The sequence below is a fragment of the Leptodactylus fuscus genome, chromosome 1, assembly GCF_031893055.1.
Source record: "Leptodactylus fuscus isolate aLepFus1 chromosome 1, aLepFus1.hap2, whole genome shotgun sequence".
NCBI classification, from domain to species: domain Eukaryota; kingdom Metazoa; phylum Chordata; class Amphibia; order Anura; family Leptodactylidae; genus Leptodactylus; species Leptodactylus fuscus.
The window spans coordinates 199,710,617-199,734,719 of NC_134265.1; the positions used below are offsets into that span (position 1 = coordinate 199,710,617).

A 24,103-nucleotide genomic window follows, 5' to 3' on the forward strand; every position below is an offset into this window, starting at 1 on the left:
AGTGACACCTACAGCCAACTGACTGCTTTGGCCAGTTTTGGGCTGTAGTGGTCATGTTCACATGAGTGATACATCATTTCTGCAGGAAGTGAATAGAGACCAGTAAAGACCACTGGAGCAACAGTGACTGAAGCAGTGAATATACAGTAGTTTGTTTTTGTTCATCCTATCCCCTGCTCTTGGCCACATTTGTGTACCTATCAGTCAACCCTTAAACTAAGAGTAGTTGCTGTGTTGTAACACTCTATGTATATGATCGGAAGCCTGTTGCCTTTGTACTGTCAAAGGTACAAAAAAGAAATGGATAAATACGTGTATACAGTTAGAAAGTCTTATCACCTACTATAAACACTATTTAACAATTCAAAAAGTGTCATTTTTCCTTTGTAAAATAAAGCCTAATTTCTACTTGGAATTATATTATTTTTTTAATATAACACTCTAAATGATGCCAGAATCACTTACCCTTGTAACAATGACAAACATTCAGCTGAATGTAAAAATAACAATTGTGTTTCTATATGAAAGCATAAACTTTACTTTACTTAGAGTAGATAAGTAAAATTTCAGTGTAGCTCTGTTCATAGCAGGTATATAAATAGTGCAACCTGCCCCAATACATTTCTAGCCTTTATACTTTACTCATAACATTTCATTCATTCATTCCAAGCATTCCCCACCTCCCACAATCCCAGGAGAACACGGTTCCCCTTCCTGGTCCCCTGTGCTGAGTATATACTCTCAAGTCCCATCCCTCCCATGAGGATAGTGATAATTAGGCAACCCCAAATATACTTTGATATAATTATATACTCATATATATATATATTTATATATATATATTTTTTTTTCTATATTGATTTTGAGAAAATTCTAGTTTTTTGGTTTTCTTTATGAAGTGCTTCCAGCCCCCACACTTGGACAACCGGCCTGAATTTCTCCTGGACCATTGCCATTTCCTGGAGGTGGAGGAAGTGGAGCAATCACTTCTCGAATCCGGGGTTTACGCCCTCTGCGAGAGGGAATCCCGTTACAGCCATCCTTCTTTAGGTGTCTGTGGAGATGGTCAGAACGCACAAAGGTTTTGTGGCATGCCTGGCATTGGTAAGGTCGCAGCCCTGTATGCACTCGAGTGTGATTCTTCAGGTCGTAGTTATGAGCAAAAGCTGCACCACACTGCTGGCAAAGATAAGGCTTCTCTCCTGTGTGCTTCCTCATGTGGACCTTTAGCTTGTCCTGCCTTAGGAAACAGAAATAGTTTCACAGTTATCAATGTAAAAGTACAAAATTTTTAAAAGTCAAGTTTTTTGTCTTTTTTTCTTTTTATTGCCCATAATCAGGATAAACTATGACTGAGTGGTGGAGAGCAGACACCTACCCAAGTTGATCAGTTGCTTGGGATTGCTGTCAGGCTCAGTACTATACAGTGCACAGTGTGAAGCATATGGCTCCGTACATTGTATATTGGTGTGGCCTAGAGTTCTTACAATACTGGGCTTGGCAGCAAACTAGAGACATGATTAGTATGGGGCTGAGTGACACCCCCCAATGATCCCATATTAGATGCCTATACTGAGGATAGGTTATTAAAAAAGCCCTAAAAACCCTTCAAAGAGGACCTTTCATCAGATCGGGCACATGCAGTTTTATATACTGCTGGAAAGCTGACAATGCGCTGAATTCAGCGCACTATCGGCTTTCCCGATCTGTGCCCAGTGTAAAGCGCTATCGGTCCCGGTACCGTAGCTCTTCTATGGTCAGAAGGGCGTTTCTGACACTTAGCCAGGGACGCCCTTCTGCCCAGCAGCGCCTATCACGCTGTACTGTGGAGCGGGGAGGAACTCCATTCCTCCCCGCTCACACTGTACAGCGCGATAGGCGCTGCTGGGCAGAAGGGCGTCCCTGGCTAACTGTCAGAAACGCCCTTCTGACTGTAAAGCCCTACGGTCCCGGGACCAATAGCACTTTACACCGGGCACAGATCGGGAAAGCCGATAGTGCGCTGAATTCAGCGCATTGTCAGCTTTCCAGCAGTATATACAACTGCATGTGCCTGATCTGATGAAAGGTCCTCTTTAACTTCAAATTCTTTCAACGTGGAGCACAAGTATTAATGCTCAATTCTGTATACAGTCCTGAAATAGTTAAAGTGGTTGTCCAATTTCACATCAATATTAAGAGACAGATGTTATTGCTTGTATAATGAAAACACAGTCCCAGGGGGATACAATACAACAAATGAAAAACAAAAAAAAAAGAAAAAAGAAAGGAGGATAGGAGCCCCGAGGCCTAAACGACCAAACGGAGACTAAACAAGGAAACTGAAAACACAATGAGGACATAGACACGACAGACAAGACACAAAAGGGAACGAAGGAGGCATAGGCAGGCTCAAAAACAGAGGGGAGGGTGGGGGGGCATAAACCCCAGAAGGTCAGGGGAAGAAAAGGAAAGAGAAAGAAAAGAAGAGGACTGCAAAAAGGGGAGGAGATTTGAACAAAGAGAGAGAATTCCGCAGATTCCTGAAACACCCCCCACCGCCGCCAGAGGCTTTCAAACTTGGATGGGTCCACAGAGTCCTTTGCGACCAGGGAAATACCTTTAAGTTAGGAGGTGTTTACACCAGTGTCTGCAGTCTGCCCCAGGGTTTCTGTCCTAATCCGCGGAGAAACCGGATAGGGGACAGCTTCCTGGCGGTCAGTTTTAAAACGCATTCATTTCCTCTCAGCCTGGAAACCATTTTTTTGGGCGGACATAAAGTCTTGCATGTCCGACTGTGTCCATGCAAAAAAACGCTTTCCCCGCAGAAAGGCTGCAGACAGACACCGGCGGTTTTCTTTAAAAACCCATTCAAATGAATGGGTTATAAAACTGATCACCGGGAAGGTGTCCACTATCCAGTTTCTCTGGGGATTAGGATGGAAAACCAATGAGTGGATGTGAAAACGCTGCCTTACCACCGATACATTTAACCCCCTCTCCAAGCTTTAAAAATACACAGTGAATGCATAACAGAAAGTGAATAATCAAGAAGGTCATATTGTAAATCTGACATATATTTATTATGGGTACTGTGGAAGAAATCTGAGGCTGACACATAAATTTCTGCCCTGGATCCGCATGAAAATTAGCCAGACCTACATGTTGCTAATCCACTGCCGTTTTTTGTGTCAAATCTGTGGGACTCAATAGTCAGAGCTCGTTCACACCTGCACCCAGTCTCCGTTTATGCAGGTTTCCGTTTCCTGCCCGAAACTGGGCAGGAAATGGAAACCTCCAGGCGTGTTTCCTGCAACGCTTTAGCACGGCGTTTCTGGCCCATGGAGCCTTAGCCTAAGGCTATGAATGTTTGTGGATTCTTCCATATAAAGTTCAGAATGTGTGAACCCAGAGGTAAACCTATATAAAGAATAGTATTTGCTAATTTTTCAACATTCAGTAATATTCAATTTATGTAGATTTTGAAAACAAATAGTCAAAATGTCATACAAAAGTAGTTTTCTTAAAGTGATTTTGTTGGGAAAAACTTCAAATGTTAAATTACTTTACGAGGCTTGGAATAAACTTCCACTAATATTTATTTTTTACACTAAACTGGAGTGCTGTCCTTCACATGAGAGAGAGACAGTTATTAAAAGAGATGGCAGAAGAAGAAATTGCATTGAAGAACTGCGCCGGGCACAGATGGCTTTACAACAGCACTATTTGGGACATTAAAGCCCCAGTCCATGCAGAGAGTCCCAAATTGGCCTGACAGATTCCCTTTAAATCTGTAAGGCCGGGGTCCCAGGTAGAAGGATTCTAGAAAATTCCATTCACACAATGCAGAAAAATATGTGCAGCAGATATGATGCAATTTTCAAAACTATTACACTTCCGGAAACGCTGGTGGTTTTCCAACAGGTATAAAAGAAGCAGAAAGCCAGCAGAGGACACCTATGCAAGCTTTCTGTGAAAAGCGCTGCAGGAAAAACCGTGATGCATTGCCGCCGTGATTTTCCTGCAGTGATTTTTTGCTGTTGCCTGCTAGGTGAGGCCTTAGGCTGAGTTGGCACTGAGTTTTTTGGTCAAGAATCCGCCTCAAAATCAGTCTCCAAAATAAGCCTCCCAATAGAGTGCTATTGGGAGGCTTTTTTGGGAGGCTGATTTTGAGGTGGATTCCTGACCAAAAAACTGTGTGAACTCAGCCTTAGGGCGAGTTCACATGGAGTTTTTTGGTCGGAACTAAAACGGAGGCCGCCTCAGGTTCCGGACCAAAAAACGGGTAGTCGCACACTCCGCTCCGGATTAGGAGCAATAAATGGGACTAGTCGGGAGGAGGGAGTGTCTTCAGGCCGAATCGCGAGATGAATCGGCCTGAAGAATGAGCATCTTGCTTCTTTTTCTGGTAGCCGGAACAAACCGACTACTTGAAAAAAGAACTGACCGGCTCCCATTGCTTTCAATGGGAGCCTCTTTTTGGGCAGGATTTTGAGGCGGATGCGGCCTCAAAATCCTGATCAAAAAACTCTGTGTGTACTTACCCTTAGCCTGTCAATTTCAATCAAATTAAATGTGAATAAAAGCACTGGGAAACATTTCTGTTTTAATCATTCAATACAGGGGTTTCATTTAGTCCCATTGCCACTGATATATATAATCCAGCACTTTGCCATGCAGTCTGTCTTTACAAACATTTATGAAAGATTGCATTGCTTTAAAGAGTTCACTGAATTACAGTAGGGTACGCTAACATTACAACAAGTGAGTTCTGTTCAAGAAGTTCTACCACATAATGTAGCAGAGCTTTAGGATCAGAAGTTAAGCAAATTCAATTGTTTTATTAATCAATGGGAAAAAAAAAACTAATAAAATGTAACTTTTCAGCCTAATGTGATACTTACTGATGCGGCATTTCTTTAATTTTCATGTCTGAATTTTAAATGACACAACTTTTTAATGTTACAACCAACACTGCTCTATAATGTCAACACCATTTTTTGGTGTATATTGTTTTTTTTTGTGTGCAATGACTTGTACTTAAAATTTTTGTCAATTTGGGAAACTTTTGGATCTTTTTTATTGTATTCTTGGAAAGCGTATGAACAATCCTATTTAGGCTAAGGCCCCACGTTGCGGTAACACAGTGTTTTTTGCTGCACACTATGTTGCGTGTTTTTGAAGCAAAGTCAGAAGTGGCTTGAAAATGAATGGAATATATAAAGGAAGCACTCTAGAGGACCTGGAAAAGATCCAGCGCACCGTCGACATTCCAGGTATGTGAGCCAGTGGTGGAGATATTGGTGCTGTTAATTTTGGCAGCAATATCTCCCCACTGTCAGTAGGGTGTACCTCATAGCCTAGTGTCATCACGGGGCTGTGAGGAATGCCCACCCCTGACAGTACTTGTCAATAGACTTGTACTAGGTGGTGTGGGGTTCCTCACAGCTCAGCATCATGGCTGGGCTGTAAGGAACGCCTCCTCTGAGAGTACAAGGTTATGTCATAGCACAATCAGAGGGGGCGTTCCTCACAGCAATGATGCTAGGCTATGAGGAATGCCCTTCTGACAGTGGGGAGATATTGGTGCCAAAATTAACGCTCATACCACTGAATTCAGTGCACTGTCAGCTTTCTAGCAGTATATAAAACCTCATATTCATGAGGACATAAAAGATCCTCTTTAAAAACATTTCCCTTCCGTTTCACCTCCTCCCAGCATCCGCCGTACTAGTTTGGCGGGTGTCGAGTATTTAAATATGGCGGTCGCTCAGGAGCTGAGCTCCTCTGTGCCTTGGTCAAAGCTAACCAAGACTCCATTTTACCGGCGCCCTTTTTGACGGGGTTCACCTGCACCCGGAGCAAGCTCTGGGGCCAGCGTACCGTTACCATGACAGGTGGAAGCCTTTTGAAGCCTTGTAGGTCTGTCTTTCATTATTTTCTACTGCAGGCTACTCTATGTAGCTTGCAATAGAACCGTCGGAAATTTGCATTAGCATTGTAATACCTTGCATTAGTGATCAAGACCCTAGGGAGTCTAATAAAAAAAAAAAAAGTTAAAAAATTATAAAAACAAATAAAAAAAATTAAACATTTAAATACAGTGAAACACATACATGTTAGGTATCGCTGTGTCCAAAAACGCCTGCTCTACAAATCTATAAAAATATTTTTCCTGTACAGTAAACATCATAGTGGGAAAAAAAAAATCGAAAGTGTGAAAACTGCCGTTTTTTCACTGTTTCACCTGTGATAAAAATTTGAATAAAAAGTGATCAAAGCAATGGACATTCCCCAAAATGGTATAAGTAAAAAATACACCTGGCCCCGCAAAAAAAGACACCCTATGCATTCCCGTACATGGAAGTATAAAAAAGTTACGGGAGTCATAATATGGCAACTTTTAGAAGACAATTTTTTTGCACATTTTGATTAAATTTGGTATCCCCGCAATCGTACCAAAACATAGAATACAGATGACATATCATTTTGGCTCTAGATTGAACGTCGTAAAAAAGAAACCTGTAAGAACATCCATCGCACAAATGCACTTTTTCTTCAAATCCATCCCTCTCTGATTTTTTTTTCAGTACATTGTACAGAGTAATAAATGGAAGTACAATTTTTCCTGCAAACATTAAGCCCTCATATAGCTCTGAGAAAGGAAAAATAAAAAAGTTAGGAGGTTTAGAAGAGGGGGAAACGAAAATTGAAAAATGCTTGGGAAGGGGTTAATCCATTCCTGATTTTGGTCCAAAAACACCTAATCTAAATCTGCAACAAAAAATGCTGCGTATTACAGTACCTACATGGGATTCTGGTAAACTGCAGCATGTCAATTATACTGTACCTATGGAAATGCTAGCGGAAGGTGTTCTAGACCTGGGCCCCTGGATAATCCGCTACTTCAAGAAGCTGCAGTGTTTGGGTGAACGCTGCATCCTCTTCAGTACTTAACAAGCACAGTACTGTATCTTTGTCAAGTGCTTGCGTTTGGTATCACAGCCCAGCCCATTCACTTGAATGGGACTGAGCGGCAATCAGGCCATGTGACCAATGAATGTGACATTGCATGTCCTGTGAAGTGTAAGTGACACTTAGGGAGCACTACTGCCATATCAAACAGCTGGTCCATAGGGGTTCTGGGGTGTCAGACCTCCAAGTATCTTCCAGTGATAAACTATCCTAATGATAGGTCATGAATTTAAAACCCCTTTAACAGCATAACATCATACAGCGCAATCTGCAAAAGTAAAGGATGTATACTTCCTAAATACATAATATTATGCATGTGAATAGATTAAAAATGTATTTTAGTCCATATATCTAAACATACAGCCTATAAATGTAAAGTAACATATGAGTAATAACATTAACAAATCTTCATTTATCTAAATTATGACCTGTTTTGGATTTTAGTGTTCACATGCATTGTTCATAAAGAAGCAAGTCATAGATATAAATTCTACATTCTACATTCCTTCCAACTACTTTGGCAGAGAAAGACGAAAAACAGCCTCATCCAGTAATGTCGGGACACACCCATCACTTACAAACATAGTGTACTCAATGTTTTCCTGTTAGCGTATTTGTCCATGCTATCTATCTATCTATCTATCTATCTATCTATCTATCTATCTATCTATCTATCTATCTATCTATCTATCTATCTAGTATATTTATTGCAGTGTAAGGACTGTGTTTTGCAAGACAAGCAATAACAGTTTCTAAGCATGAAAAAAAAAGACATCCGTCCATCTAGTTCAGCCTTCTAGGTTGCAATGTTAATCCAGAATAAGGTAAAAACCCCATGAAGTAGAGCCCACTTTTTCCATTTTAGGGTGCATGCACACTACGTAACGCCGGGCGTGTATGAGAGCCGTACACGCCGGCGTTACAGCAGGGCTACTGAACACTTCCCATTCACTTCAATGGGAGCGCTCGTAAACGCCGCTGTTACGAGCGCTCCCATTGAAGTGAATGGGAAGTGTTCGGCAGTCTGCTGTAACGCCGGCGTGTACGGCTCTCATACACGCCCAGCGTTACGTAGTGTGCATGCACCCTTAAGTGAAAAATTCCTTCCTGTCTCCAAATCTGGCAATCATCCAAATTCCAGAATAACCATCCTAAAATAGTATCTAAGATACTCTGACTCCGGCGGATTATCCCCTTTGGATGCCATGACCCCATGGACCCCCATAATAAAGATTGCCTCTGCATAGTACCATAGGAACTAATGTGAGATGTTCTGCAATACTATCTACAAGTAAAAATAATTAATTAATAAACAAATAATAAAAAGTAAAAAAACAAAACATCTTTATATTTTAAAAAAATATACAAGGTACACAAAAATAAACAAACATTTTGGGTATCCCCATGTGATAAGTCCCCACTATCCAAAAATAGCATTATTTATCAAATACGGTGAACGCTGTAAAAATGTACCATAAATTAATATATTTTGGTCACTTTGCTTTCCCCAAAAAAATAAGAATAAAAAATGAGCAAAAAGTCATAAATACCAAACATTGGTACCAATAGAAAGTACAACTTGTCCTGCAAATAATTTCTGTCAATAGTACAGTAAGAAAAGTTACAGTCATCATAATACTGTGGCCTTAGAAAATCATTAATTTTTTTTTTAAAAAAAGGACGTTTTATTTGTAAAAATGTTAAAACGTAATAAAAACAAAGGTAAATATGGTATCGCTGTAATTGTAATGATCTGTCGGAGAAAGCTGCCATGTCCATTTTTAATGTAGAGTGAACAACTTAAAAATGAAATGCACAAAATGATGATAGAATTGTGTTTTAATTCACATGGACCCCCCCAAATTGTAAATAAAATGTTGGCAAATGAAAGTACAACTTGTCACACAAAAAATAAATCCTTACCTAGCTATGTTGACAGAAAAATAAAAAAGTTATGAATTTTGGAAGACGGGGAGGAAAAATATGAAAAAAGTCACCAAACATTAAAATATAAACTACTCTGCGCCTTAAGGCTAAGGCCCCACGGGATGCCCCGCGTCGTGGTTCTTCCTGCAGCGCTCAAACGGGGAGCTTTCACACAGGGAGTGGAAGGGCAGATTTTGGCCCTGAAAGTGACGTGGGGAGCCGCGTCATCTTAGGTCAAAATGCGCCTGCCACGACTGTCGCAGTTTCCGACAGTCACGGCTTCCCCCTCCAGAGTAGGTTCAAATGAATGGACACCAGAGGTTGCTGCTGCGAGGCGGATGCCGTGGCTGATTCAGCCGCGGAATCAGCCTGAAGAAAGGGCAGCCCGCTTCTTTTTTCCGCTAGCAGCAACATGCCACTAGTGGAAAGACGAACGCTAGCGTCTCCATAGACCACCATTGTGAGGTGACGGATTATGACGTGGATTCCGCACCATAATCCACCCCCTCTGTGCCCGTGTGAACTAGCCCTTAGAGTTCTCCTCCGCAGACTTTCTGTTACAATTATACCTATGGGGAAACCACTGGCATTTCCGTAGGTATAATTAACATACTGCGATCTCCTAAACTGCACCGTTTTTGGAAATTGCAGCGTGTCCGCATAGAGGTTTTTACTGCAAAGTGACTATGGGATTTGCTAGAATACCATCCACTTCGCCTGTACTGTAAAACGCCGTGATTTTTCCCATGGCGTTTCTGCTGCAGGCAAATCACAGCATTTCCGTGCTGTGGGGCCCCGGATTAAGGGGTTAAAAGGCATCTTACTAAACCTTGCCTCTATCAGGGTTTAAAAGGCTTCTGTATATTGCAACCTGGAGGCCATTTTTAGACATGTGGCTTCCCAAAACCATCTACTCCCTCAATGGCATTGAGGTTGATTTTATGGATATACCGTGTTTCCCTGAAAATAAGTCATCCCCCGAAAGTAAGACATAGCAGGAGTTTTGTTGAATTGCCTAATATAAGGCACTGCACGAAAGTAAGACTTAGTAGTTTTCATTTACAGGGGCCTAACTACCGGGGTACCAGCGGTAGCTGCTGCAACATGGCCTGGGACATTAGGGGTGAGGCGACAGCCGTTACTGCTGCGTTTTCTTTTTTGTCTTTTTCAATAGGCCTTTACCGGCTGGAGTCACTCTAGACAGCAACAGGCCTTATCTACTTACCGATCCTGGCAGTGGCCAGGATCAGTAAGTGATGCCGCGGGCCCCACAAAGACTACCGTGTTTCCCCGAAAATAAGACAGTGTCTTATATTAAATTGTCACTCTAAATATAGGACCTGTCTTATTTTCGGGGGGTGCCTTATTACAACCGGCAGTCATGCCGGCACTTCCTTAGTGGAGCGTCAGCATGACTGCCGGTTGTAGGTAGTGTAGTGTAGGGGAGGGGAGAAGTTATCATACTTACCTTTCCCTTCTTCCTAGCAGCGCTGGTGCTGCTGTTCGTCCTGGAAGTGGTGAGCGGGGCTTAGCTAGGCTTCGGGGGGCGGGGCTTAGCGAGGATTCGGGGGCGGGGCTTAGCGGAGCTTTGCAAGCTCCACTTCACTGACACAGCAGCTCCGTGTGCACAGGAAAGCCGGCTGCTGCCTCTTCTGTATGGCTCATCCTACAACAGCAGAGACAGCAGCCGGCTTTGCTGTGCACACGGAGCACAGAGCATGGCTGCTGTGTCAGTGAAGTGGAGCTTGCAAAGCTCCGCTAAGCCCCGCCCCCGAAGCCTCCGCTAAGCCCCGTCCCCCGAAACCCCGCACACCACTGCCCGGCATGCCTTATTTTCGGGGGATGCCTTATATTAGGCAATTCAACAGAAACCCCCGCATGCCTTACTTTCAGGGGGTGTCATACTTTTGGGGAAACACGGTATTATTATACTTGGGGGTCTTTTCAGACCATGAAATTTCAACCATGAAAAGATCACAGGATGAAAACACAGTCGGGATTAGGGTATTTATATGCAGCTGTATGATATCCTACTAATATTATAAATGCTCAAATTTGGATGTTTGTGTGTTTGTTAGTCAATCACGCAAAAACGGCTGAACGGATTTGGCACATGGATAGATTGTAACCTCGATTAAAACCTAGGCTACTTTTTATCCCGGTAAATAACATGGCTTCACAACTGTTATGAATTTATGTTCACATACTATATTACACTGGTCTTGAAGCAACTTATCTCAGGTCCCAGGTCTGTTATCTCACTGTGTAAACACTCAGCTAACCCACAGTGGATTGTGTACACACATTTGAATATTATCTGATCAGCTCCAGGCAACATGCTCACACAGTGACATAGGAAAACACCTTTAAGCCAAATTTGCTACTTTTAAACATGCCGGGAAAAAGAAAATCTAATTTGTTGCAAAATTCTAAAACAACCACAGCTATGAAGGTAGCCAGAAGTCACAGAGCTCTCCTCAAGTGGATCTGAGGGGGATCGTCAACGCCATCAACACGCTCATTATATGGCGTCCCAGCGAGCTGCTGAGATGCCGGAACAATCACAGGCACAGCGCGAGGAACGAGTTTAGTGGCAGACCAGCTTGAGAGCTGCTGAAACACTGGATCATCAATGCCAACAACACGCTCATTATATGGCGTCCCAGCGAGCTGCTGAGATGCCGAAACAATCATGGGCACAGCGTGAGGAATGAGTTCAGTGGCAGGCCAGCTTAACAGCTGCCGAAACTCCAGAGAAGGAGGATCATCGACGCCAACAACACGCTCATTATATGACTTCCCAGCAAGCTGCTGAGATGCCGGGACAATCACAGGCATGGCGTGAGGAACAAGTTCAGCAGCAGGACAGCTTAAGAGCTGCCAGAAACACTGGAGCAAGCAAACCATTGACGGCAGCAATTTCTTGAATATAGGCGGATCATCAACGCCAACAACACGCAGACGAAGTCGCGGGCAGAGACACACGGACAAACGACATACAAAATACACGAGTGCAGAACTTGACAATTCTTATAGGGCCATTACACAAACAAAAAATGAAATATACCTGTGCGAAGCTGGGTCCTCCTGCTAGTATGATATAGAAATCCTAATCCTGTGTTTTCAACCAGTGATATCTCTGGAAATAATATAGATATCACTGCAACCTTAGTGCAACATGAAAGAAGAAAATCTACTCTTTGATATTACACAAAAATATAATTTTACCCTTTTTAATATTACAATGTGAAGCATATGCAACTGTAAGTCCTGCATATTTTGAGGCTTTAAAGCATTACCAAACTTTCAGACAACTTTGGATTTCCGAGAGTATTTGTGTCATTAAAGGGGTTGTCCCATCACAAGGATCCTATCTATACTGTTTGTTAATGTGAATGTAAGACTTTTCCTAAATACATTGCTTCAGCAAAACTGCTTTGTTTGTTCACTATCTTACTTTATTCATTTTTTTGGGACACATCCCTTGACTTATCTGGTCATAAGTCAAGTGATGTATCAGCCTGCTCTCAGGGAGGAGGGAGGAGGGGCTATGTGCACGGGAGCGGGCCTGGAGGGGGGGGGGGTAGTTTACCCTTTGGGGGGAAGGGGCCGCCAATACAGACCTGGCATCCGCTGTAATAGAGAGGCGGATGCCGGGGACATCGCTATGCTTCTGCCCTGCATGAAGCCAGCAGCGGCAGGAGCGGAATAACAGCATCGCTTCTGCCGCTGCTGGCTTCATGCAGGGCAGGAGCATAGCGATGTTGCTGGCATCTGTGCTGGCGTCTGTGCATCTGTGCCGGCATCTACACTCCCCGGCATCCGCCTCTCTATTACAGCAGATGCCGGGTCACATATTCACATATGCATAAGCCAAGCGGCGAGATGCCGCTGGCCCTGCGTGCCCGCTTATAGACCAGTCTAGCCTTCACAATGCAAATACAGACCCGGCATCCGCTGTAATAGAGAGAGGCGGATGCCGCGTCTGTATTCGCATTGTGAAGGCTAGACTGGTTTATGAGCGTGCACGCAGAGCCAGCGGCATCTCGCCGCTTGGCTTTGCATATGTGACCCCGCCCACCAATGACGCAACAAAGCCGGGAGACAGAAGATTTTGCAACAACGAAGACTGGTGAGTATGCAACGTGGGAATACCCCTTTAATACATTTTTTTAATCAACTTTATTAACAAATTTTGGATCATTTCTGTGAAATCCTGCATCTCTTTATTCTTTCTCTTCTTACTGTATTGAGAGCGGTTTCTGCCTGTCACGAAATGTTATTGTGTACGGAATTTGAAATTCTAAAACTTGAAACTTGTTTATTTTTCCGCTGATTTCCTTTTACTCAAAAGCATAATTGACTTTGCTTCTCAATACAGTGTTACAAAAGGTATTGCTAGATGTTTATTTCTGTGAACCTATGTTTCACAATAGATTAAGGAGAAAGTGAATTACAGCCTGTTTTGCTGACATCTAGTGGAAAAGAGCAATATTTCATAAATTTGACGCTTTTAGATTTTAACATTTAGATGTACACCTTGCAGACAATTTTGCAGTAAAGGCCGCATCATAAAGGATTACTGTATACTATGCAAGTACATCATTGTGTGGTATCCAAAACTACAAACCTATACCTCAGTTTTACCATGTGTTTTCCACACTTATGCCACAGCTGGGTGCCATCTGCCATTACTGTTTCTGACTTCACAAATATAATTTTCCAGCCCTGTTCTCTCCATTGACCCTGTGCAAGCACAACACTAAAACAACATACAGTAACTTTATATCAAGCACTGCATGCTATATTAAAAAGGAATTCTCATAGAAGCACCATATAACAAAACAAACAGTACCCAAGGTCGGGTTCACACGGGGTATCTTGGACTGGAACCTGAGACGGAGGCCGGCTCAGGTTCTGGTCCAAAATAGGGGTAACTGTGACTGGATGCCGGTGCAGTGCACTCCGCTCCGGATTAGGCCCAAATGAATGGGCCTAGTCGAGAGGAGGGAGTGTCTTCAGGCAGATTCGTGAGGCGACTCCGCCTGAAGAATGAGCATGTCCGTTCTTTTTTCCGGGAGCCGGAACAAACGTCTCCCGGTAAAAAGAACTGACTGGCTCCTATTGATTTCAATACGGATACGGCCTCAAAATCCTGACCAAAATACCCAGGGTGAACTCAGCCTTAGAGTTAATAATATGGTCTATGTACATGGTTTTACCATGTGCTTGACCATCTAGCGGAGATTGTACCACCACCTATACTGAAAAAAAAGGATTCTGCTTCTAAACTGCAGCAGACTGCACTAGGTATCATAGTGAAGATGGAGTCTAGGAGGCTGAGCAGTAAGATATGTCTCCTATTGCACAGGTATGGGGAGTAAATGGCATAGTTCATGGCTGGTCTGTGCTATAAAATTGGACAATACTTTTAGACTTTTTTTGGAATTTTAATTATTGATATTATTGGATTTATGCCATTTTCAGTGAGTGCCATAAATGCCTGATTGTCACCCTATCTTCTCTGGGAATTAATAAAATACTCAAATAAGTTCGATTTTGTTTGTGCAGAGAATCATTAAATCAATTTAATTTGCTGAAGCCCCTCCCCCAGGCTGCATTCATACTACAGCAGTTCTGTGAGCCCAGTCCACATTTTTTCACTAATGTGTGTGTGTCTTTATTTGAAAAAAATGTGTTTGTCTACTTCCTCCCTACAAGCAATAGAATCTGGTGCTGACCTGAGCACTGTGTTCAGTTCTGCACATGGCGCCCCATATCACCGTGTACAGAACACCTGTAGGTTACACAAAAATGTTGTTCCTGCTTCGCTATATCACAGACAATCATTGTGTCATGGCTACAGTCAGTGCCATTTTAACAACAGGGCAAACGGTGCATCACCCCCTTATTGTAGTTGGGGTTCCCTCAGCTAACTTGGATAGAGTGGGAGCTGTCCTGCTGTTTTGGGCATTGGGTTTTGTAGTGATTTTAACTCCATCTGCATCCTTAGGATGATTATAAAGTTGAATACAATAGGGCTATCTACTCTGTGCACCACTGCTCAGGCTTCAGCTGATGTCTACGGCTGAGAGGATTGTTGAGTTCCGGGTCAGAGATATCATTACAACTCTGATAGAACAGGGTTAGGTGAGTATAACTCATATAATATATTCATTGAATGGTCCCTGGAGGGGCATTATGTGGGGGATACTACACTATATTAATGTTGGCCATTTAATTATGAGCGGGGGGCCCACTAATGTGATATGATGCATCCATATGTCTTTAGAACCATGTACCTGATGTCACTAAAGTACTGGTTAGGGGTGATATATGTGGATATCAGGAGAGATAGCTGTGTACCAAAAGGTAGCTGCCAAGTGCCAGCTGAATGTCCTCTAAAGTGTATAAGCAAAGGGAACTGTTCAATGCAATAACAAATGAAAGTAGTGGTTTATGGGTTAATCTCTATGCAAATTGACATGTTGGAATGTCCTTGATTTTATTTTGCAAATGGATAAACCTAAGACCATATAAACAGAAAGGAAGGAGAACCATTCAGCTTCTCAGAGAGAAGAATCTGCTGGAATTGGTTTTAGGCCCCATGTCACATTGGCAGAGCCCCTGAGGTACCAGCGCAGTGGAAAGCCCCAATAAATGACCTCATTTTGGTAATTAGACCCCTCAAGGAATTTATAGAGGGGTACAGTCAGCATTTGGAACTCACAGCTGATTCAACAATTTTACTACCAATGGGATGTGAAAATTACAAATTACTTTTTTTTCCAGTAAATTGTCACAGATCCAAATTTATAATTTTCACAAAAGGTTAAAGGAGAAAAAGCACCCCAAAGTTGGTTACACAATTTCTACTGAACATGGCAATACCCCATATGTGATCATAAACTGCTGTATGGGTACATGGCACAGCTTGGAATGGAAAGAGTGCTATTTGGCTTTTGGAGGGAAGATTTTGCTGGAATAGTTTTTGGGTGTTGTGTCTCATTTCCTGAGCCCCTAAAGTACCAGTACAATGGAAACCCCAAAACATGACTCCATTTTGTAAACTACACCCCTCAAAGAATATATCAAGGGATATACTGAGCATTTTGACTAACAGCTGTTTCCTAGATTTATTAAATTTGGGCAATGAAAATAAAACATTATGTTTTTTTGCAATAAAACGTTGCTCTAGTCACAAATTTTTCATTTTTACAAGGGGTTAAAGGAGAAAATGTATCCAACAATTTGTTACACAATTTCTTCTGACTACAGAAATACCCCATATGTGGAGGAAAACTACTGTATTGGCACACGGTAGGGCAAAAACAGGGCAGGGAACGCCATTAGGTTTTTGGAGGGGAAAATCATTTTCAGCTGCCATGACACATTTGCCCCTAAGGGGCTAATGAAGTGGAGAGTACTTTTGAAGTGACTACATTTTGGAAGCTACACCCCTCAAAGGGTATAGTGATCATTTTGACCCCAAAGATGCTTTCCAAAAAAGAAATGCGCAGCAGATGGTGCAAAATGAAAATTGACATTTTCCTAGATAGGCCATTTCCATGCCCAATAGGTCCTACCCATATCAAGGCACTGTGAAATGTCAGCTCTCCAGGTATTATGCTCTGGCTGCTGATTTTGGAACTGCTCTACATGTGGCCCTACAAATTGAGAAACACCATACACATTGGAGGCCTAATGTGGTTATTTATACTGCAATCCACTGCTGAGGTTCAGAGACAAAATAAAAAATGCACCCCCAATTCTAGAAACTACTCCCCTCCACGACTGTATGAAGGGGCATAGTGAGCATTTAACCCTCAAGTATTGCATTATTTTGATTTCCAGAAATAAATGCATAGTGAAAAGTTAAAATTTCACTTTTTCCAAAGATACATCATTTCAGTTTCCAATATGTTGTGCCCGATTGTGACAGCAGAGACACATACTACAAAATCTTATAGAGGGTTATCCTTAGTACAACAGACTTTGGAATATTAACCTCTGACACAAACTGGGCACAACATACAGTGCAATGAAATAACGTATTCCTGGATAAATTCTCATTTTCACTCTGCACAGCTGATGGTGAATTTATGTCTGTAAAATATGCAACACTTGGGGGGTAAAAATGCTCACTGTACCCCAGGATAAATTCCTTGAGGAGTGTAGTTTCCAATATGGGGTCACATGTTAGGGCATTACAAATTAACTGGCATTTCAGGAACTCTGCAAATGTGGCATGGCGTACAAAAAACAACATTATAAAACCCAAATAGTTCCGTATGCTTAAACAGCAGTTCGTACTCCCATATGTTAGTTAAGTAGTGTCTCCTGAGAACCACAATGTGAAATACGTGGGCATTAGCTTTCAGAGTGCAGATGTAGATGGTTTGGTTTTTGGACGCAGAGTCCCTGAGGTGGCAGTAAATTGGAATCAGCCAGAAAGTGAATCTATTTTGAAAACTGCACCCCTCAAAAAATTTATGAAATGGTGTAGTGAGCATTAGTATCCCAAGTGAATATGTAAACTGTGCAGTGTACACTAGGTACCCAAATCCCATGCTGTTTTCCTACTAGCACCTATTACATGGATGGGGGAGCATTCTGGGGGGTCAACAAAGTATTCTCCCTCATAAGCTCTAAATCAGAGGTGTTCCCTAATATACGCATTTAATTTTTTTTGCTGTGTCGTGTACAGCATAAATGTCAAGTTATTTTTATTTATTCTGCGGGTCCGTACGATTCTGCAGATACCTAAGTTATTTGGCAGCGGATTTTGACGTGGAATCCACCTCAAAATCCGCTGCCAAAAACAGCTCCCATTGACTTCAATGGGAGCCGTTTGCTTCTTTTTTTCCCCTAGCTAGTAGCGGAAAAAAGAAGTGACATGCCCTATCTTGCCATGGATTCTGCAGCTCGAGACACACTCCAGTGTAGGCTCATTCATTCGAGCCTACACAGGAGCAGGATGCCGCGACGGAATGCCGATGCTGCATCGGCATTTTGTTGTGGCGAGTGGCGCGGAAAGTTCACACGAAGGAAAAGACCTTTTCCTCCATGTCAACATACCCTAATGTTTTTTTTTTTATGTGTTGCTAACTGTGCAGAATAAATTTCCATATAGGTTTTTTTTTGTTGACAGAACTGATTGAGGGCTTATTTTTAGCAGGATGAGTTGTACTTTTTATTGGTACCATTTTGGCTTTCATCTAAACTTTTAGGCTGAGGCCCCAAGTTGCAGAAACGCAGCTTTTTTTGTTGCGGTTTTTGAGCCAAAGCCAAGAATGGCTATAGAGGGAATGGGAAATATGCAGGAAGTTCTTATAATTCTACTTTCTACTCAATCCACTCCTGACTTTGGCTCAAAAAAATGCAGCAAAATCTGCAACAAAAAAAGCTGCATTTCTGCAACATGGGGCCTCAAGCCTTAAAGGGGCTCTATCATTGGGAAAAGTCATTTTTAACTAATCACATCCTTGCACAGCCTTTAGAAAGTCTATTCCACACTTATCTTTAGTATGTAAATTTCCTCAGTGGTTTCTGAATAAGTCCCTTTTTATTCATATGCTTGATGCATTGTGCATTCCTCTTTGCTATTGTTTCCTATGAGTGTATACATCACAGGCTGCTGCCTCAGCTTCCTATTTGCACACATACATAGGAGATAATAGCAGAGACGAGTGCTGCTGGGAACTTCCTGTGCTGGCTGGAAGCTCATTAGCATATGAATAAAAACAGACTTATTCAGAAACCACTGAGGCAGGTGTGGAATAGCATTTCTAAAGGCTATGCAAGGATGTGATTAGTTAAAAATGACTTTTCCCAGTTATAGAGCACCTTTAATAATTTTTTATTAAACATTTTGTGAGGCAAGATGGCAACTAATTCACAGCTCTATACAATATAAAGTCCCCAAGCTCAAACTATATTCACAAAAGGATTTAATTGGAGACACTGATAACAAAAGACAAAAAGGAAAGACTTCTTAAACACTCCAAGAGCTAGAATCAATAAAGCTTCCACAGGTGTCACTCTCCCTTTTGCCCTGAGGATACTGGCCGGCATCAGAGCAGTCAGACAACCGATACCACAATTATTGTTGAACATAGCAGTTTTGACTGCTTTATTTGCCATCTAATTGAGCCCCTAAAGAATCAACTTTGAGGAAACGCGTAGGAATATTTGCATTATATGTAGATTTATGCTTAGAACAGCGTTGGTTTGGCTTCCATTTGAGCTTGAATGCGGGTGATCCGCATGCCCGGGCCACAAGAAAATGGCCGCTTACATTGTAAGCTGTGTAAGCGGCTATTTTCTAGTGGCCTGGGCATGCGCAGTCGGCTCCGCCTCGAGGCCTACAAAATTGAAAACCCAAGATGGAAGAAGACGCGCAGAGAGGCGGGTTCCTGAAGAAGATGGAGGCGTTGCCGTAGAGTTCTCTCGCAGCATTAGGGACACCCCCAGTGCTGTTTGACCTCTGAGGCCCGCCCCCAGTGCTGCAAGAGAACTCATTTGCGTACTGAAGAAAATCCGGTTTTCTCCCAAATGGTGGGGCGGAGAAGACATCTAAAGGTAGGAGACGAATAGCCTTTCTTAAGGCTATTACAAAGTGTTATAGAGAAAAAAAGGGTAATCAATGATACGATCCCTTTAAAAAGCGATTACTCCCAGTCCTCAAAGGCTATAAGCCAGATCCACCGCATTTTTTAAGTGGATCTAGAGACGGAAACCCTGAACGTAGAGCAGGCGCAAGTGTGAACCTAGCCTTAAAAGAACCTATAGTTTATATGTTATACACTGGTACACATATAAAATGACACATGATTAGAGATGAGCGAGTACTGTTTGGATCAGCCGATCCGAACAGCACGCTCCATAGAAATGAATGGATGCACCTGGTACGTCCGCTTTGACGGCGGCCGGCCGCTTAACCCCCCGCGTGCCGGCTACGTCCATTCATTTCTATGCGAGCGTGCTGTTCAGATCGGCTGATCCTAACAGTACTCGCTCATCTCTACACATGATATAAAGTGCCACATGTAGTCAGACTAGTATTAATAAAAGTTAAGTGAAACTAGATATTTTTAAAGGAGTCTACAAGTCTATAAGCAATTATGACACCTCAAAACTGCTGAAACAGCTAGATAAGGGAAGCATAAAGCAGTTAAAACATAAGCAGCTAAATGGTCATACTATAATTGGACAAATGATAAAAACAAATTTAGTTAGGCAAAATATGGATTGTGATGTGATCACAATTTTTCCATGGGCAATCCATGACTGTGACATAGACTATCTGTATTGGATTCCCATCTGATCTTGGCACAATTCTTTCCCTTTAGGCCAGGGGTCTCAAACTTAGCTGGTCAAATTGGCTGCACATTTGAAATTTGAACTTGAAGTGCCACATCCCTTCTAAATTCTATACAATACAAATTTATTGTTATATAACTCCAGTAGTGGCCCCACACAGATTAACCTCTTTAAGACCGAGCCTAAAAGTACCTAGATGATCAGGCCTCATTTTTCAAATCTGACATTTGTCACTTTATGTGGTAATAACTTTGAGATGCATTAACTTATCATGATGATTCTGAGACTGTTTTCTCGTGACAGATTGTACTTCGTGTCAGTAGTACAACTTGCTCAATATGTTTTGTCTTTTATTATGAAAAAATAGGAAATTTATTGAAAATTTTGAAAAAAATGCAGTTTTCAAATTTTGAAATTGCAGGCCTTTCATGTAGAATGTCATACTACCCAAACTACTTCATAAATTTAATTTACCATATCTCTGCTTTATATTGGCATCAAATTTTAATTGCCCTTTCAATTTTTATAGATGTTATAAGGCTTAAAAGTCAAGCAGTAGTTTTCCAAATTTTTAAGAATATTTCCAACACATATTTTTCAAGGGACCAGTTCAGTTCTCAAGGGGTCCTGAAAGGCCTCTCTAATAGAAACCCCCTATAAATCACCCCATTCTAAAAACTTCACTCCTGGAAGAATTCATAACTGCATTTAGGAAGTTTCTTAACCCTTTCAGCATTTCACGGCAATTAAAACAAAATAGAGGTCAAATTTACAATTTTAATTTTTTTTTCACCAATATATTCATTTAGCCCTAGAATTTACACATTCAGGGCCCATTCACATGGAGTAACGTGCCGCGTGACATGGCACGTATACGCCGTGTGAGATTTTGCGGGCCATATACGCTCCCACTGATTTCAATGGGCGCGTGGATTGTAAACACCGCGTTATTTTGCGGCTGTGATTTTGCGACCGCAGAATGTGTGAATGGACCCTCACAACGTGTTAAAGGAGAAAACGCATTCTAAATTCTATTAAGCAATTTCCCCCAATCATGAAATTATCCCATGTGAGAATGTTAAATGATGTATGTGTACACTGTAGGTTTCAGAACAGAAGGAGCGATATTGGGATTTTGGAGGGCAGATTTTGCTGGAATCTGTTTCAGGCACCATGTCGCATTTACAGAGCAGCTGAAGTGCCAGAACAGTGGAAACCCCCCAAAATGAGACCATTTTGAAAACTAGACCCCTCAAGGAATGTATCCAGGGGTATAGTGAGCACTTTGACCCTACGGGTGTGTCACAGATTTTTTTTACCATTGGGAGACATGAAAATTTTAAATTATTTTTCTTCTAATATAATGTCACTTTAGCTCCCAATTTTTCATTTTCAAAAAGGCGTTAAAGAGGACCTTTCATCAGATTGGGCACAGGCAGTTCCATATACTGCTGGAAAGCTGACTGAATTCAGCGCACTATTGGCTTTCCCGATCTGTGCCCCGGGTAAAGCGCTATTGGTCCCGATACCGTAGGGCTTTACAGTCAGAAGGGCGTTTCTGACAATTAGCCAGGGACACCCTTCTGCCCAGCAGCGCCTATCGCGCTGTGCTGTGGAGCGGGGAGGAACGCCCCCTCCCTCTGCTCACACAGCTCGTCCATAGACGAGCATTATCAGGGAGGGAGGGGGGAGTTCCTCCCGGCTCTCACAGCACAGCACAGGCAGAAGGGTGTCCCTGGCTAACTGTCAGAAACGCCCTTCTGACTGTAAAGCGCTACAGTACCGGGACCGATAGCGCTTTACACCGGGGCACAGATCAGGAAAGCCAATAGTGCGCTGAATTCAGCGCACTGTCAGCTTTCCAGCTGTATATAAAACTGCCTGTGCCCAATCTGATGAAAGGTCCTCTTTAAAGGAGAAATTGCAACCCACATATTACTACACAATTTCTACTGAATGCAACAATACCCCATATGTTCTGGTATACTGATACGGACTCATGGCAGCGCTCAGAACGGAAAGAGCGCTAATTGGGTTTTGGAGGCCAGATTTTGCAAACAGTAGAAACCTCCAAATTGTGACCCCATTTTAGAAACTAGACCCCTTGAGGTATTCATTGAGGGGTATAGTGAGTATTTTGACCGCATAGGTTTTGAAAAAAATAGTGTCAAACAAAAAATTTTCATATTTTTTACACAAAAGTGTCATTTTAAAAGCAGTTTTTTCCCCATAACGCATGAAAATTAAGAAAAATACCCCAAAATAGATGACCCCATTTCTCCTGTGTTCAAAAATGTAATATGGACGCACGGTAGGTCCCAAAAAGATGGGAGCCCCAACTGGATTTCAAAATGTTTCAGGCCCATTGCACATTCAAACAAGATTTGAGTTACCAAAACATTTGAAACCCCCCATAAATGACACAATTTTATAAACTAGACCCTTAAGGTATTCATTGAGGGGTATAGTGAGCATTTTAACCCTATAGCCATTCCACAGATTTTACTAACCTTGGGATGTGTAGGTTAAAAATTACTAAAATGTCCCTTTATCTCCAAAATTTTCATTTTCACAAGGGGTTAAAGGAGAGAAAGCCCCCCACAGTTTGTTAAACAATTTCTCCTGAACATGGAAATACCCCATATGTGGCCATATTCTACTGTATGGGTACATGGTGGGGCTCAGAATGGAAAGAGCGCTATTTGGATTTTGGAGGGCAGATGTTGCTGGCTGAGCCCGCACGGCTTCCGCCTGAAGAAAGGGCAGCCCGGTGGTCTACATAGACCACCATTGTAAAGGGGCGGATTTTGAAGCAAAATCCGCTGTCAAAATCCGCCCCTTTGCCTACGTGTGAACTAGCCCTAAAAATGCGGGCCAGTAACCGGAACTTTGAAATAACACTCAGCAGACAGAATTATCTGCTGAGAAACATTCTTTCTGGAGTTTTCTCATCTCACCCACCTTAGTAGTCTGGGTGAGATGTACACCCCCTCCATTACCTGGCTGGCCATTGGCTTACAAAGTGTATTGCCGTCTATGGGAGATTCTATACATTACTATTGCGGAGGGTCATAGACCAGCCGCAATAGCAATATAGCGATGACAGGCCTGGAAGCCTTCATTAGTGTGGCGCCATTACACTTACAGACCCGGCATCCGGACCTGGCATACAGACACTGGGTTGGGTGTCGGGGCCCACAGCATCACCACGCCAATGCGGGTTTGAGCTTACGTGGCTACGTCACCCGGCGTGTGATGGAGCGGTGGGGGGGCGGGGTCTGCGTTCCTGGCCTGCTAGCAGAAAATTACCGTAAGGACTCTAGTATAAGTTGAGGAGCACTTTTCAGCACAAAAACTGTGCTGAAAAACTCGGCTTATACTCGAGTATATACAGTATTCAAGTATGTATTATACCGAGCAATGCTAAAGATTGGTGTGGTGGTGGTGCGAGGCTTTATCATGGGGCAAATAAATTGATGATTTAAATGATTGTTCATTTAGTAAGTATCACATGAAGCTTTACATTTTATGAATGGTTTGAGGCGTTATGCCTTATGCACACAGCCTAATGACAGTGGAAAACGTCCAAGTATCTCTGTGCAAGATCACAGAAGGGACTTGTTCACACTGCAGTAAATAATAGCCATGCTATTTTTGAAACAGCTGACACCCGGCTATTATAGAATTCACCTTTATTGGGTCTAATGACATAGCCATATCTATGTTACCTATTTGATGGACAAAGGTAGTGCATGTCAGTTTTTCTGATGGCTGTGAAACCCCCCAAAAAAACAATGTGTATATAAATAAAATGAAGTCAATGTGTTGTCAAAACAGCCGTTACACGTTTTTCATGGTTGTGTTAAAGATGTGTCCAGGAAGCAGGAAGGTTCTCTTAGAA

The 24,103-nt window shown here is 42.3% G+C and overlaps 1 protein-coding gene across 2 annotated transcripts in view; it reads right to left on the reverse strand.

Moving 5' to 3' along the window:
- Positions 1–455: 455 nt before the first annotated feature.
- The window catches only part of ZBTB7A (zinc finger and BTB domain containing 7A), a 41,404-nt gene continuing 17,756 nt past the window's right edge, over positions 456–24,103 (reverse strand). For both annotated transcript variants that reach the window (XM_075281439.1, XM_075281430.1), the window contains exon 3: positions 456–1,240. In XM_075281439.1, the coding sequence (XP_075137540.1) occupies positions 892–1,240 (349 nt within the window). In that variant the 3' untranslated portion in view covers positions 456–891. The remainder of the gene's footprint in view (positions 1,241–24,103) is intronic.